General features: G+C 38.9%; 1 protein-coding gene across 3 annotated transcripts in view; it reads left to right on the top strand.

Moving 5' to 3' along the window:
• Cntn1 (contactin 1) overlaps positions 1-17,357 on the top strand; it is a 289,165-nt gene that overhangs the window by 251,832 nt on the left and 19,976 nt on the right. For all 3 annotated transcript variants that reach the window (XM_048366305.1, XM_048366315.1, XM_048366324.1), the window contains 6 exons: positions 1,100-1,170; positions 1,982-2,216; positions 5,314-5,417; positions 10,274-10,460; positions 13,479-13,591; positions 14,779-14,935. In XM_048366305.1, coding sequence (XP_048222262.1) covers positions 1,100-1,170; positions 1,982-2,216; positions 5,314-5,417; positions 10,274-10,460; positions 13,479-13,591; positions 14,779-14,935 — 867 coding nt within the window. The remainder of the gene's footprint in view (positions 1-1,099; positions 1,171-1,981; positions 2,217-5,313; positions 5,418-10,273; positions 10,461-13,478; positions 13,592-14,778; positions 14,936-17,357) is intronic.

Here is a 17,357-nt window from a genome sequence, read left to right as displayed (position 1 = left end):
GGAAGGAAGGAAAGAAAGAAAAAGAAAGACTATAGGAGCTTGGCAGTGAAAAGCAATTCTATGATATTTTTTTCCCAAGGAGAGTTTTTGGACACAAAGAAGTAGAAACACATGTTAGGTTGTTAAAAAGTAATTATGAAGTAAAGTTAAAAAAAAATCTTATCTATCAGGCCCTGCACACTCTTCATGACTGGGATGTGCTGCTGGCTTGGGGATTAAGAGGAAGTAGCAGACAGGAAAGTTCTTCCCACACAGAAACTGTAGCCTGCAGACTCTTCCAGCTCAGAAACCCAAGGTGGTATCATGGGATGGGGGAGGGGGATGGGAATTATTGATCGAGGAATGTTCCAGAAGAGACTTAGGAACTGGAAGAGAGAGCTTATGAGACAATTTTAGATGTCTCTTATTTCTGGATTCCTTAAGGAAACATTATGCCATGTTAATGTGAATACAGAATGTCTTTTAACATTTATTGATAGAGTGAAACATAAAAGCCACAAAATTCTAAGCTGTTAGAAATGCATAGGGTTCAAGAGTAAGAACTCATGCCTGTAATCGCATCTGGCTGAAACCTTAGGATTGTGGTTCCAAGCCAGCTCAGGCAGAAAAATCATGAGGTTCTCATCTCTAGTTGACCAGCAAAAAGCCGGAAATGGAGGTGTGGCTTCGGTGGTAGAGCATTACTTGAACAAAGCCCCGGTACTGGCACCATAAATAAGATAAAATAAAAAAAGAATTGTAAAATATTTGCACTCAAAAATAGTTTGAGAGTGTGTATCAAGCAATCTTTTAAAGTCATATTAAATGTAAGGACACCAAAAGCAGAAAGAGAGAGTAGAAGCTAACTTGTTGCATGATTCTCTGCTGAAAGGTACTGGCATATTTCCTGTGGCAATGAATCAGTTTTTATCTTGGCATCATTACAGCCTCCATGAGCCACTGTTATTATAATTGGTGAAATATATTATGGATGGCTTGTTTTTCCTTGTGAAAGAAAGCTTCCTGGTTTCTGTGGTAAATAAGAACTCTCTTACCAGAAAAACAAATCACATGGTCTCCGTTTTTGTTGCTCTTTTGTGTATTTCTTTGTTTCTCTCAGCACCCAATGTGGCTCCATCTGATGTAGGAGGCGGGGGTGGAAGCAACAGAGAGCTGACCATTACATGGGCGGTAAGTTCTAAGTATTTGTGATCAACTGACACTTTACCTGTCTTCCACCTGAAGCCCATGTTGTTTTCTGAAATTAATTGAAAATAAAAGGCAATGCTCAATCTATAAACCGGAATAAATAATTGGTTTTTTAAAGTAAATTAATATGTTTCCTTTAACTTAGTAGATATTTCCTGAGATTCAAAGGATACCAGATGTGTATGGCTTCATGAGCCCTCAAAATTAAGCATTCAAATATCAAATACCAGACACATTTTTTAATTCTGTGGCCTCTGGGCAGCCAAGTAATAATGTATACTATTTTCTCTGGACCTGTTTAACCCCAGGCCAAGATTCATTTACACACTTTATATCAAAACCTATTCATTGATCCATTGTACTCATAAATTGACTTGTTGAATTAAAATTCCTTTGTACAACTACTTAAAGATAACTTTAAAAATTCTTAAATTATAAAAAGACATTTTTTAAGCAAGGCACTAGTGGCTCACACCAGCCAAAATTTCTCCTGTAGAAAGAGAAAACATCTGGTAGGGGCCTTGTGAGAGCTGGGGAAACCCAGACAGGAGAAACTAACAGTTGAAAGGCCCATTCTGGGAGACCCTGAATGCTGAAGGATTGCTAAGAATGTAGCTTTAAAAAAATGAGGTCATTATGGTTTTTTAGCATGTCTTTGCCCTGGCATTGTCAGTCAGGGTAAATAAAGTGGGATTTTTCAAAAAGACTTCCAGCTGCCTCTTTCTTCTCCTGGGAGTCCTCCCCTTACAGATTACAACCTATAACCTATTTTCATATCTTCATTCTCATGTAGCCTTTGTCAAGAGAATACCATTATGGCAACAATTTTGGTTACATCGTGGCCTTTAAGCCATTTGATGGAGAAGAATGGAAAAAGGTGACAGTTACTAATCCAGACACTGGCAGATATGTCCATAAGGACGAATCCATGAGCCCTTCCACTGCCTTTCAAGTCAAAGTTAAAGCTTTCAACAACAAAGGGGATGGGCCTTACAGCCTCATCGCTGTCATTAACTCAGCACAGGATGGTGAGTAAAACAAATTCCATGGGGAAAGAAGAAAAAATGTTATTCACCCATAAGTGTTCAGTTTGCTTTCTTCCAGTTCTGTGTTCTAGAACCTCCTTATTATTTTATTTCTTTATTATTTGTTTTGTCTGCTGGTACTGGGGCTAGAATTTCAGGCCTTGCATTCTCATTTGTCTTTTTTTTTTTTTTTTTTGCTGGTTAATTGGAGTTTCGTGGACATTTCTGCTTTGAACCGGGATCCTCAGATCTCAGCCTCCTGAGTAGACAGGATCCCAAGAGAATGTCACCAGCACCTGGCCTAAGACCTTTTTATATTACTATATACTTAGTAAATGAGTATTACTCTGAACCGAATTAAAATCCCAACCTCTAAGTATGAAAATAGAACAAGAAAACCTCTTTAAAATGCATAAAGAAGAAGGAAGCTGGGAAAGGCGAAGTAACAGGAATACATTGTACACATACATGGAAGTGTCACAATGAAGTCCCTCCTCCTTGTATAATTAATCTGTGCTAAAAAAAAAAGAGCATATAGCTCAGTGGTTAAGACCTTACCTAGTCTATACAATGCCCTGGGTTCAATCCCAGCTTCATGACAGCAAAGCAAAATGTATGCTAATAAAAATGGCAACTTTTCTATGGAAATGACAAAAATATTCCCCAAAACATCTTTTTGGTTCTTTAGGTTGTATCCATGGTCATTAGGAAATTTTTATAAAAATAATTAGCCTTGAACTATTATTCATGGCCTCTGTATTACACTTTTATAATCTGAAATTCTCCATACTTGATTGAACTTCAGTGTGTCAGTATACTCACAAAGTCTACTACTTAAAACTTTTATGTATGTTGTTTTTATATAAAGTCGCCCAAAATATTGACTCAAAATTCATTATATTTGTGTGACTGTCAACAAAGGATTTGAATTGTATTAAAGGGAATCTAGATGAATCATATGAAAAGAAGATCAGTCAGTTGAAAATTGTTCTTTGAAAGAGAAAAGTTCATCTTATTAACCACTTAAGGAAGAAAAACAATACTGACATTAAACTTCCCATTTTCCTAGAAAGTTTAACTAAACATAATGCTCAAAGATGCCTTTCTATATAAATTCCAAATATCATACAGTTCAAGATTAAACAAAATAAAATTATTTTCTCTGATTTCTCATTCAAACTGTTAGGCTTTTCATTTCTTTAATTAGAATACATTTGTTTATATGCAGCAGTTTCACTGCAATAGTTCTGAGTGTGCACACCATGCCTTTTGAACAAACTCACCTCCTCCTCCATAGCATGTGTTCTGATGATCTCCTGATCTGTACTTTCCATGCAAGCATGCCATTTTATATATCTCATGATACCTTGAATGTATGCAATGAAATTTACCTGGAAGTAAAAACATTAAAGGTAGTCACATGAGTCACTTAGCTATCCTAAGTACCCCCAAAAGAATAAAAAGTAGATCTATTTTAAGTTCATAATCAAGGAATGGAATCCTCCCAATGGCAAGATAGACACCCTTCCTGCCGATGCTTACTCAGCAGGACTGTGATACCTTGACTCAATTTTAACAAATTAAAAAATTCTGACTATATCTCACAGAGAAAATGAAAGTTAAGGGCTGGGGATATAGCCTAGTGGCAAGAGTGCCTGCCTCGGATACACGAGGCCCTAGGTTCAATTCCCCAGTACCACATATACAGAAAACGGCCAGAAGCGGCGCTGTGTGTGGCTCAAGTGGCAGAGTGCTAGCCTTGAGCGGGAAGAAGCCAGGGACAGTGCTCAGGCCCTGAGTCCAAGGCCCAGGAAGGACGGCCAAAAAAAAAAAAAAAAAGAAAATGAAAGTTAAATTAGATTACATGCTCCCTTTTCATCCAGTACCAATTCTTTTCTGCTTTATTTGATGCTCAAGTCAGCTTTAGGGCAAAAGGTCCTACTTGTCCATCTATTTACATATGGCCATTTGTTTTTCATTATATTTCTGTCCTAAATATTTTGAAGGCTTTCATAAAACTCACATATGCTGAAACTGTGTAAGTTGTTAATCTTTCCATTCCACCAGTATGAAATCAATCTTAGTGCTACATGATTGTTTTGATTTAGAAAGGCAACAGTGTTCGTGTGTCCTACATTTTTAACATTAAATCGGATTATGACTTTTTAATAAAAGACAATAAAAATTGATTACTCCTGCTCAGAGGTTTCCTTGGATTCTTTGTGTAAATTTCAGAAGGGATGTAAATTAATTTTACCCCTGAACAGAGGCTTTTTATGATACATATTTGACTTGAAGCCCAGTCTGGAGATTAGATATATCAAAGCTTTCCTGAGCCCAAGAAATAATGGATGTTACAACTTGTTTCAACTTTTTGATTTTTGATCTTAGCTTGAACATAAAAGAAGGAACTTTCATTAATAATATGATCATGTATTGATAGTTTCTTTAAATCTCAAGTAGGAGAAAATTTATTACAATGAATAATTTCTATAATAAATACCAGATTTCTTATTTTTGGCAAGATGAAACTGATACACTAAATGTAATTAATTTTAATTCATATCAAAAGTTTTTCTTAAATAGAACACTTTTGAGAAATAAGATAATAAGCTCTTACTCATAGATTTATATGAGTTCTATGAAGCATACCATAATTTATAAAAGTCTGTATGTATACATGCATGTCTACATACCTATTTATGTATATGAACATGTGTGTTCATCTATCACCAATGACCATGAACTAAAAGTATCATTAAAAATAAAGATATACTAAAATTATTGACCTTATTTTCAAAATGTTGACTTACAGTCCTAATTATTTCACATCGGAGTATTATTCAAATTTCTTTGCATCAACACCCAACAAAATGTGTTTGTTTGTTTTCTTGCCAGTCCTGGGGCTTGAACTAAGGGCCTGGGCACTGTCTCTAAGCTTCTTTTGCTCAAGGCTAGCACCCTACACCACCATCTCCAGCTTTTTCTGTTTATGTGGTACTGAGGAATTGAACTCAGGGCTTCATGCATGGTAGGCAAGCACTCTACCACGAAGCCACATTTCCAGCCTCCAAGAAAATGTATTTTCATCTAATTTCAGCTCCCAGTGAAGCCCCTACAGAAGTTGGTGTTAAGGTCTTATCCTCTTCTGAGATTTCAGTTCACTGGAAGCATGTTTTAGAAAAAATAGTGGAAAGCTACCAGGTGAGTTCAATTTTTTATCTAACTAAATACATTTATTTACAAACATGAAAGTATGCATTTTCTAAGTTCTCAAAGGAATTACATCATTTAATGTCCTGTGTTCCCATTGGTTGATGGAATAACTAATACTGTATTCTCTTTGCTGAGTGATTTGGGGGATTTATAAGATAATGGTTAAGAGTAAGACAGATACTATCCTGACTTGACTATTACATATCAGGTATATACCTTGAATTAGCATAATGTTCTTCTATCAATGTGTACAAATGTTATATCTCATTTTTTTTAAAGAAGTAAGTTTGAAGACAGACACCAGTGGCTCATGACTGTAATCCTAATGAAGTTCATGTTTCAAAGTCGGCCCAAGTAGGGAAGCCCTGAAACACTTATCTCCAATTAGTGAGAATGAAGGGAGATGTCATGAGACAATACCACCGTGTTTAATAACTAACCACAATTAGGAGCTAACACTGGACACAGCAGTCTTTGGAGATCCTGTGAGGAACCATAGTTGTTTTAGAATATGAAAAGGAATTTATAGTCTTCTAATGAAGCAGGGACTTGCTTTGTTTTTATTTACTTATCTAGTAGCGATATTCCCAATAATTCATGCCTCATCTTTGGGGCACCTTGGTAACTTACCAAATCATTACATCAGTTGTGCTTACCCTTCTCCAACAATTTTCTCATGGAATACTGTAGGTGCTTTCCACAATGACAAACTCAGCAGGAAGATCAAGATACCACAGTTCAAACCTATCATCTAAGGGTGCAAATTACCTCTCTGTTCAGTCTGCAACTAGTTCAGACAAAAAAAAAAAAAAAAAAAAAAGCATAAGGCCACATTTTACATATGCCCACCCAGTACTATTTCCTTTAGGACTCTTTGAGATGTAAGTCATGTGTAAACATATGCTTAAGGAGTATATCATCAGACTGTTCTATATTAGACACTTTCAAATGTAAAGGTCAGGTACGTGTGAAAATATCAGACAACTCTCACAGCTGCAAATAAGGAAATCAGGAATTGTTTTGGACACTAGTAACTGTTTCCATTACTGTGGAGTAGCCATGTTATTGCTTTGGTTGATTGTAGTGTGTGTGTGTGTGTGTGTGTCTGTGTGTGTGTGTGTCTGTGTGTGCTAGTCCTGGGGCTTGACCTCAAGGCCTGGGTTCTGTCCCTTAGCTTTTTCTCTCAAGGCTGGTGTTCTACAACTCTACCACTTGAACCACAGCTCCATTTCTGGCTTGTTGGTGCTTAATTGGAGATAAGTCTCATGCACTTTACTGCTTGGGCTAGCTCCAAATTCTGATCCTCAGATCCCAAGTTGTAAAACTCATACTGCTAGGTAGCCAGGATTATTAGGCATGAGCCACCAGTGCCTGGCTCTGATTGTGAATTTTAATGGACACTGTGAATATAGAGATCCTAGCTAGAATCAGATAAATAAAGAAACAGGCCATTTAGGATATAGTACCAAACAACAAGTTAAGGAAAGCTTTGTTCTTTTGTTCTTCCCCTCTGTTTTGTCAATTTCATCATGGGAGTTTGAGTTAACATGACAGGATATGTCTCTTATTATTACTTAACATAACATAACATCTCATAGAAATTGCCTTTGGTATAATAATTTATTTTGACTAAAAATTCTCACTCCTCAAACTGGATGTGAAAGCTATTATAATGGAATAATATTTTAATATGGTATGTATCCCAGTCAAGACTCTGAGTAAAATTCAGTAACCCATGGGTAAGGTAGCACCTGCCTTTAATGTATTCTTCAAGAGGCAGGAGGGTTACAAGTTCAATGCCAGCCCAGGCAGAGATATGTAAAAAACAAATACAACACAAATGAGTTGAGGACATTGATCTGTGGAAGAGCACTTGCCTAACACATGCAAGGTCCTGGGTTGAACCCCTACTATGGCAAAATGAAAAAGATAAAAATACAGAATCCTGTTGTAAGACTGATGAATTCTACCATCACAGCTTTGTTGAGAGCATACTAACAAAGTGCCTGGCATTTCACTGGGACATAAATGTTTGTGTTAGCAAGGAACAGGCCTAAAGTGTTATGTCATCCAAATATCCACATCGAGAAAGGTCATCTTCCTCCTGCTCCAGGGAATATTTGCAGCATGGAGCTATTCTGACCTTGAAAAGGAGCCTCTGGTCCCTTCCTCAGCAATCTTCTCTACCTATGGGTTCGCCTGGGAGCCACTAGTTAGATTTCCACATCATCCGCCCTCATTTGTCAAATCAGATGTCAGCGTGATCCTCTTAACACCAGCAGAAAACTCTCTTGTTATGGACAAAATCAGCATCTCTAAACAAAGAAAATCACTAACCAGTAACTAGCTCTTATTCAGAAGTACATTCAACCTACATATAAGTCTTCCTTTCATCAAGTGAATTCAGGTCATCCAGGTCCATTTTAGAATGATTTTGTGTGTGCCACTATAAATGAAAAGTGTAGAACTATAGTAAGATTAGATGTCTTGATCCAAGCATTCTGACTACTTGTAAAATTAAAAACCCTGTTATTTTATACAGTGCATCTAAATTGTGTAAAATATTCATACACTTAAAATTATTTTTTTAGGGCTGGGGATATAGCCTAGTGGCAAGAGTGCCTACCTCGGATACACGAGGCCCTAGGTTCGATTCCCCAGCACCACATACACAGAAAGCGGCCAGAAGCGGCGCTGTGGCTCAAGTGGCAGAGTGCTAGCCTTGAGCGGGAAGAAGCCAGGGACAGTGCTCAGGCCCTGAGTCCAAGGCTCAGGACTGGCCAAAAAAAAAAAAAAAAATTATTTTTTTATTTGTGTGTTGGATAAAATTGCAGATTTCTGACCAACAAGCAGTCCTTCTTTGAAAAACTCAAGTTATAAATCTAACTTTTCTTACACTTTAGGAGACAAGAAGATTGAATTAATTTTACAAAAGAAATAATCTCTAAATATTTTATATTTTGTGTGTACCAATACTGGGGCTTGAACTCAGGGCCTTGTATTCTTGTTTAGCTTTCTTGCTCAAGGCTGGCACTCTTACACTTGAGCCACAACTCCACTTCTGGATTTTTTCTGATAACTTGGAGGGAGGTAAGAGTCTTTCAAAATGTCTGCTGAAACTAGCTTCGAATCTCAATTTTCAGAACTCAGCCTCCTGAGTAGCTGGGATTATAGGTGAGAGCCATCTGTGCCCAGATATAAAAATATTTGTAAATGATCTCAATACCTATCAAGTCATTTTGGCACATTTATTTGCTATTCCTTCTATAGAGAATAAAAGAAAATAACTACACACCATATTTCTGAAAGGAGCTGGAGGAAATTTTTTTCTTTATTGTCAAGGTGATATACAGAAGGTTTACAGTTACATATGTAACGTAGTGAGTACATTTCTTGTCAAACTTGTTAACTCCTCCCTCATTTTTCTCCCACTTTCCCTCTTTCACAATCCTCCTGCCCCCAAGTTGTACAGTTAGTTTCCTGTCTTGTAAGTATTGCTGTATTGGTTTGCCTTTTTCCCTTTGTCTCACCATTTTGATGTCCCCCTTCCCTTCCCTAATTCAGATAAACATATATACAATACCCAGGGTACCAAAATCAAATACAGTGACAACAGGGCCTAAACCATACGGAAGATAAACAAAAGAAAAGAGAAATTATTTCCCATAGTACATTGAAAATAAAAACAGCAATGGTAAACTGCTTGTTCCCATATCTTGGAGTTTATTTCACTTACTGAGCTATTATGATCTTCTGCTAGGACTATCCTAGACATATACCTATGAGGGAAACCATAGAGTCTGTGTTTCTCTGGCTCTGGCTCACTTCACTTAGTATGATTTTTTACAACTCTTTCTATTTCCTTAGGAATGGGGCAATGTCATTCTTTTTGATAGGTGCATAGGAAATTTTTCTGGCACATTCTAGGCAATATAATGAATATTTTTGTTATGCAATGTATATTTCCATTAAACTCTCATAAACAGTTCGTAACAAGTTTTAAATCATGCCAACATAAATAAAACAGCAAATAGTAAATGATCAAAATTATGAATGGGGTGCCAATGGCTCATGCCTGTAACCCTAGCTACCTGGGAGACTGAGATCTTAGGATCAAATTCCAAAGCCAGCCTGAACAGGAAAGTCCATGAGACCCTTATCTCCAATTTACCACCCAAACAGCTGGAAGTGAAGCTCAAGTAGTAGAGTACTAGCCTTGAGCAGGGACAGTGCCCAGACCCTGAGTTAAAGCTCCAGGACTGGCACATGTGCACACACACACAAAGATCAAAATTATTGTCAGGATCAGGGGATGTGGCATAGTGGTAAAGTGCTTGCCTAACATGCATGAGGCCTTGGGTTCAATTTCTTCATACCATGTAAACATAAAATTGATAAAATAAATGAAAAATAACCATTAAAATTATTTAAAATTTTACTGTCAGAAATATTTCTAAAGAGTCAGTTTTATATTTAAGAGATTGATTTAATGAATTTTAAGGTGGTTCTCTACCTTCCCTCTTCTCCTCCCTCTCCTTCTCCCTCTCCTTCTCCCTCTTCTTCTCCCTCTCCCTCTCCCTCTCCCCTATCTCTTCCCCTCTCCTTTTTCCCTCTCCTTTGATCTCCATTTCACTTTCTGATCAATGCAAAACTATTCCAGCCAGTGAGGATTTGCTTTTGGTCTTGTAAATTAGATTGCCTTATTCGAAGGCTGATAAAAGGGTGAATATAGTAATTGAAAATCTTTGGTATTCAACACCAAGTGACAGCCAGTTGAAAACAACTTTTCACAATCAATGAGTCTAAATCATGACAAAAATATTACTCATCTTGGATATTGGCAGATTCGATATTGGGCGGCCCACGACAAGGAAGCAGCTGCACACCGGGTTCAAGTCCCCAGCCAGGAGTACTCAGCCAGGCTGGAGAATCTCCTGCCTGATACTCAGTACTTTGTGGAAGTGGGAGCCTGCAACAGTGCTGGTTGTGGACCTTCAAGTGACGTGATTGAGACCTTCACCAGGAAAGCGCGTGAGTGTCATTTGGCTGCAGACCTGTCAGTCATGATGCAGACCCAGCACAGCCATTTTCTGTTGAGCCGTCCCACCCCGTCTGGTGTGCCACATCTCTTATACTCACACAAGACTTGTTATTTCATATTGGACTTGAACTCAGGACCTTGCGCTCTCACAGTGTTTTTGTTTTAGGTTGGCACTCAACCACTGGAGATATGCCTCCATTTCCTGCTTTCTCCTAATTGTTTGGAATTAAGAGTTTCATGGATTTATCTGCTTAGGCTGGTTCAGAACCTTGATTCTCAGATCTCTGCTTCCAGAGTAGCTAGGTCATAGATGTGAGCCACCAGTGCCTGGCTACACAAGATTTTCTTCCTTCCTTCCTTCCTTCCTTCCTTCCTTCCTTCCTTCCTTCCTTCCTTCCTTCCTTCCTTCCTTCCTTACTTTTGACATCATTGTTATTTATTATAGATAACAAAATAATGTGAAGAATGCCTTATCTATTTAATGTATGCAGGTCCATTATAGCAATAACATTACAGAACTTAGAAAGTCCCCCACTTAGAAAGTCCCCACTTAAAGCTGTGCACCATAACTAACTTGGCTACTTTCTATAATTATTAGTTTTAACATTTTCTTTTCCCCAGAGGAATTCATTAAAAGCCTATGAAAGATAGTAGCTGCTCATTTTTCTATGCTTGACTTAGACATCTTCATCATAGCATAGTGCCAATGAAAGTTAAATGTTGAGTATTATGCTTGTCATCTTACTAATGTACTGTCTCACTGTTCATATAAGACCATCTATTCTACTATGATCTTCTGACCATCCTAATGTCTTCAGCTTCAAGTTGATACCTCTTTGTGTATGTATATATGTATGTATATGTGTATGTATATATATATATATCTACTCATTCATACACACATAGGTGTATGTATGAGTGTGTGTGTGTGTGTGTGTGTGTGTGTGTGTGTGTGTGCTGGTCCTGGGGCTTGAACTCAGGGTCTGGGCATGGTCTCTGATCTTTTTTCTCAAGATTGGCCCTCTGCCACTTGAGCCATAGCAACACTTATGACTTTTGGGTAGTTAATTGGAACTAAGAGACACACTCACAGACTTTCCTGCCCAGCCTAGCTTTGAATGACGATCCTCTGATCTCAGGCTCCTGAGTAGCTAGGATTATAGGCATAAACCACCAGCACCTAGCAGCCAATGACATATATTTAAAAGGAGAATTTTTATGCAGGACTTGGGAACTTTTCATAGGAATCCTGAATCATGATTACCACTAGGGTTAGAAAATTTATGAAATGTCCTTAGAGACAGAATTTCCTAGTGAGATCACAGAAAGCAGTGGGAAGATTTTTGTTGTCCATTATGGGGTTGAGATCTACTCTGTCATTTCCTTAAATGTATGATAATAGAAAAATTATGAGGTTGAAGGTTTAACTCAATAGAAGAATGCTTGCCTTGTGGCCCAGGCCCTGAGTTCAAGTCCCAGGACTGACAAAAACAAGCAAACAAAATAGCTAAATTGGGTACAGTGGCTCATGCTTGTAATCCTAGCTACTCAGGAAGCTATCCCCAGCAGAAAAGTTCAATAAACTCTTATCTCTAATTAACTAATAAAAAGCTGACAGTGAAATGTGGCTCAAGTGATAGAGTACTAGTCAAGTTAAAAAATTATGGGAGAAAGCCCTGGCCCTGCTTCAAACAGCAAAAGCCGGAGAACCAACCAGCAGATGAGCTTGTATTTGAGGACAGCGTTGCTCATAGCTGACCAGAATTGAGAGTATTTGAGGAGAGCATTGCCCATGGCTGACAGGAAGTGGGGATTTTTCTGCAGGTACAATTGATAACTCCCTACTTATCTGGACATGAATGTAGGCCATGAGAAAATAGAAGAGTGAGCACCAGCTCTTTGCTTGACATGCTGGGATTCAGCCCAGCTACCCAGGAGACTGAGATCTGAGGATCACAGTTCAAATCCAGCCCTGGCAAGAAAAGTTCATGAGATTCTTATCTCTAATGAACCACTGGAAACCCAGAAGTGGCACTGTATTTCAAAGTGGTAGAGCACTAGCTTTGATCAAAAGAGCTCAGGAACAGTGTCTAGCTCCTGAGTTCAAACACCATGACCAACAAATAAAGAGTAAGAAAGAGATTGAGTTACAGCTACAATTGTGAGATTTAAAGCCATGATTTATGTCCCTAAGGAAGGTTCACAGAGCACGTGAGAGGAATGTTTGGGATAAATACTGTGTCTCCCCAGGTTGAGTAGGAAAATATAGAGCCAGCTCCAGAGGATGAATGAGAAGGAACAGTGGAGAGGCAGAAGAAAAATCCATTGAATACTCATAAACTTAAAAGAAGGCCAAATCTGTGCTATCTTCCACAGATTTAAGTTTGAAAACAGTGAACACTAAACAGATTTGGATACGTGGAGATTTGTACTAACCTTGAAAATAGCAGTTTTAAAAATAGACTAGATTTGGTGCTAGGCACCAATGGTTCATGCCTATAATCCTAGCTACTAGGAAAGGTGAAATATGAGGATCATAATTCAACTTCCAGACTTGCATATCCAATTAAACATTAAAAAAAAAAACACCACACACACACACAAAAAAAAACAGAAGCAAAGTTGTGGCTCACATAGGAGAGAGCTAGCCTGGAACACAAAAGCTTAAGATCAGGGCTCAGGCTCTGAGTTCAAGCCCCAGGACAGTTACACGTACACACACACACACACACACACACACACACACACACACACAGAGAGAGAGAGAGAGAGAGAGAGAGAAAGAGAGAGAGAGAGAGAGAGAGAGAGAGAGAGAGAGAGATGATCCTGTTCCTCATCGCCTCCAGTGAAGTAAAGAAAGCCCTGCCCGTGGATCCACTCAGCACACTCTTCACAGGCTGATAGCTGGCAGCATGCTTTTCAGCCCATTGCCGTTCCTGATGCAGTGAATTCTGCAGAACCAAGGTTGGAATTGGTGATCACTGCTTGCACACCAATGTTTCCCACAGCTCCCAGCCAGCCGCCAAGGATCATCAGTTCTGTAAGGTCCGGCTCCCGCTACATCATCACCTGGGACCACGTGGTCGCACTGTCCAATGAGTCTACAGTGACGGGATACAAGGTAAGTAAACAAGAACTTCACCTCTCTGCCTCACAAAGGTGCATTCTTACACCTGCGACCCATGTGCCTGCCATGTCAGTGGAGCTCGCTCAGCTCGCTCATTCTGCTGGTGAAAACAGTCAGATGGCCTAGTTTCATGACAAATTCTGAAATGAGAATATGTCTTAAGTGAATTTGTGGAGAGCTATGTTGAAGAAGTTAGATAAAAAGAATAACTGCTTTGAAAGAATAGTGTTAAGTTGGGTGCTGGTAGCTCATACCTGTAATCCTATCCAACTCAGGAGGCAGAGATCTGGAGACCACTGTTTCACGCCAGCCAAGGCAAAAACATTCCTAAGAGCACACCTTGAATCAGCTAACAAAATGATGGGCTGGATATTTGCTCAGGTTATGGAGAGCCAGCCATGAGCAGCAAAGCCTAGTGAAAGATAAGCTTAAGGCCCTCAGTTCCAACTGCAGCATTGGGGCGGGGGATGCCTTGAAGAGGAGACACAGAATGTTTATTCAAATGTGCTAGTACTACAGCTTAAATTCAGGGCCATCACTCTCCCTTTTTTGCTCAAGGATAGCACTCTGCCACTTGTGCCACAGCTCCATTTCTGTCTCTTTTTTTCTGGTTAATTGGAAATAAAAGTCCCACATATTTTCCTGCCTAGTCTGGCTTTGAACTGCAGTCCTCAAATCTCAGCCTCCCGAGTATCTAGGATTGCAGGCAGGAGCCACCAGCACCTGGCAATAGTATTTTTTATTTTTTAAAAAAATTGGCAATGATCATACTGGTCAGCACACAGCAAAACTAAAAGGAAAGGATTATTTTATATATTTTCTTTATTATAACCTACCTATCATGTCTTGTATGAGATACTAACCTTTAGGAATAATGTGCAAACAAAATTGAGAGAGGAGTTTTAGACTACTTCAATATATTTAGAGAACTTTCTTCTTATACTTTTTTTCAAAAGACGACACATTCCTTCTGTGTCTTGTCTTCATCTTCATTCGGTCATCATGGAAAGTAAAACACACTCACGTAGACTGAAGTCATGAGTGCTGTCGTGGTGCTGACATGTGTCGTCACGAGTGCTGTCGGGTGTTCTGGTGTAACGTCACGAGCGCCGCCACGGTGCAGTCTGGGGGCACTGGCCCCTCAGGACGCCCTGGTGACTATGTATTTCTTGGCTTGGAAGGTCCTCTACAGGCCCGACGGGCAGCACGACGGCAAGCTGTACTCCACGCACAAGCATTCCATCGAGTTGCCCATCCCCCGCGACGGCGAGTACGTGGTGGAGGTTCGAGCGCACAGTGACGGCGGAGATGGGGTCGTGTCTCAAGTCAAAATTTCAGGTAAGAGGCTGGGAATATGGCCTAGTGCAAGAGTGCTTGCCTTGTATACATGAAGTCCTGGATTCGATTCCCCAGCACCACATCTATAGGAAACGGCCAGAAGGGGCGCTGTGGCTCAAGTGGCAAAGTGCTAGCCTTGAGCAAAAAGAAGCCAGGGACAGTGCTCAGGCCCTGAGTCCAAGGCCCAGGACTGGCAAAAATAACAACAACAACAACAACAATAATAATTCAGGTAAGCCGGGGGGTCAGGGTAAATGTCTATCCAACACCCGTGACCTGCTGTGTCATACATGAGAGCCAAAGGTGCGCCTGGCGCGTCAGTGTCCATGTTGCCCTAAATAGATTTGAAATATCAAGAGTGTCCTACGTGTGTGTGCGCGCGCGCATGCATGCACCACTCCTGGGACTTGAACTCAGGACCCAAGTGCTGTCCCTAAGCTTTTTTGTTCAAGGCTAGCACTCTACCACTTGAGCTGCAGCTCCACTTCCAGTTTAATGATGGTTAATTGGAGATAAGAGTCTCCTGGTCTGTCCTGCCCAGCCTGGCTTTGAACCAACATCCTTAGATTTCAGCCTCCTGAGTAGCTAGGATTACAGGTGTGAGCCACCTGTTTCTTGTTTCATTCCTTGGTCACAAAAGCCAACTTTCAACATATCATATGCTTCTGGGTTATTTTCTAGGTGTCAAGCACAGTGGGAAAAATTCAGTTATAGGATGATTAAGTTCTCAGCATCTAATGAACTTCATGGATGGTGGTGGATACGTTAGTTAGATTGTGGTAATCATTCTGCAATGGGTGTGTGTGTGTGTGTGTGTAAAATTGTCCATGGTAGATACCATGAATATATTCAATATGTATTTGTCAATTACATATTTTAAAATAAAAGTGAGCACTTCAAGTATAAGTCATTAAAAGTGGCAAGTAATACTCTTCTAACATATACACATCTTTTTTTCTCTCATCTACATAAATGAGTACAGCAAGAACATAAATACGTTTCCTTGATTCTTTCTCTCTTTTTTGTCTATTTTTTTCTTACAATCTGCATTTTTCCTGGGTTACTTTCAAATATACCTTTGAGGCAGAAATTTCTTCTCTGTTTTGAAACAAATGTTTTCCTAATTTTTTTTTTTTTTTCGGCCAGTCCTGGACCTTGGACTCAGGGCCTGAGCACTGTCCCTGGCTTCTTTTTGCTCAAGGCTAGCACTCTGCCACTTGAGCCACAGCGCCACTTCTGGCCATTTTCTAGATATGTGGTGCTGGGGAATCGAACCCAGGGCTTCATGTATACGAGGCGAGCTCTCTTGCCACTAGGCCATATTCCCAGCCCTTTTCCTAATTTTTTATGCTTTTTTCTGATAAGAGTTTCATTATACTAAAATTGATACCAAGTTAAATACTTTCTGGGAGATTATGAAAATATAAGAAGATGCTAAGTGAAAAACATGAATTATTACTTTAGGTTAAATAGTGCTTTATATATAAATAGATGAATATGTTCTTTATGAAATCAATAGCATACCCCTTATGCCACAGAATGTAATAACTTACATATTAGCTTCCACTATATGCCATAATTTTGTTAATTTGTCATAACACAAGTTTTTAAAATCAAAATTTATTGCATAATACATCTGAAATACTCATCTTCAGTTTAAACATCATTATTTTGTTTCTTTTATTAGATTTTAGAAATTATAGAAACACACAAGTGTTAGGAATTTTTTCCTATTATAAGTACCCCCATTTCAGTTAGTATGCAGTTGAATTTATTTCTAGTCCCTGTATATACACATATGTAATCTATGTTTTAACTTCTATTGGGTAAATCATATCAGTTGTTACAGGACTATTTCCTTTGCTTTTTAAGATTTTGTACTTTTCATTTATATTATATTGATATTAATAACTGATGTTCTTCCAAGCAAAGATATATCTACCCACTTTCAGTTTTTCTATCTTAGCTAATGCTTCCTGGGGCATTTTTATAAAGTAATCTTTCTACAGGTTAAATGGAAACACAGAAAAAGTGTTTTGCCTCTATATTGCCACATTTCTTTTAAAATATTTGTTTCTGTTTTCATTGCATGTTAGTACTTTTCTCATCATTTCAATCTGCTGTTCTACTTTCTCTTCAGTCATTACTAATTTGAAGAAAATTCTGAACTTTGATTACAAGCAACTTCATTTTATGTCTTTTTTGCTGTAGTTATTTTTCAGATAAACCTCTCATTTTCCCCCAAAGCTGGCCTTTAAGTATGATCCTCTTCCCTTTGCCTTCCTCATGACTGAGATCACACGCACACACCCCACTCTCAGCTTGCTGGCTGAGGTGGGGGTCTTGCTAATTTGTGTCTAGACTGGCCTGGACAAAAACCTTTACCTCCTGCATTACTGTGATGACAAGGTTCATTATCACA

Source organism: Perognathus longimembris, chromosome 1, assembly GCF_023159225.1.
Source record: "Perognathus longimembris pacificus isolate PPM17 chromosome 1, ASM2315922v1, whole genome shotgun sequence".
Lineage (NCBI taxonomy): Eukaryota > Metazoa > Chordata > Mammalia > Rodentia > Heteromyidae > Perognathus > Perognathus longimembris.
This window is presented reverse-complemented; position numbering and strand designations above follow the sequence as displayed.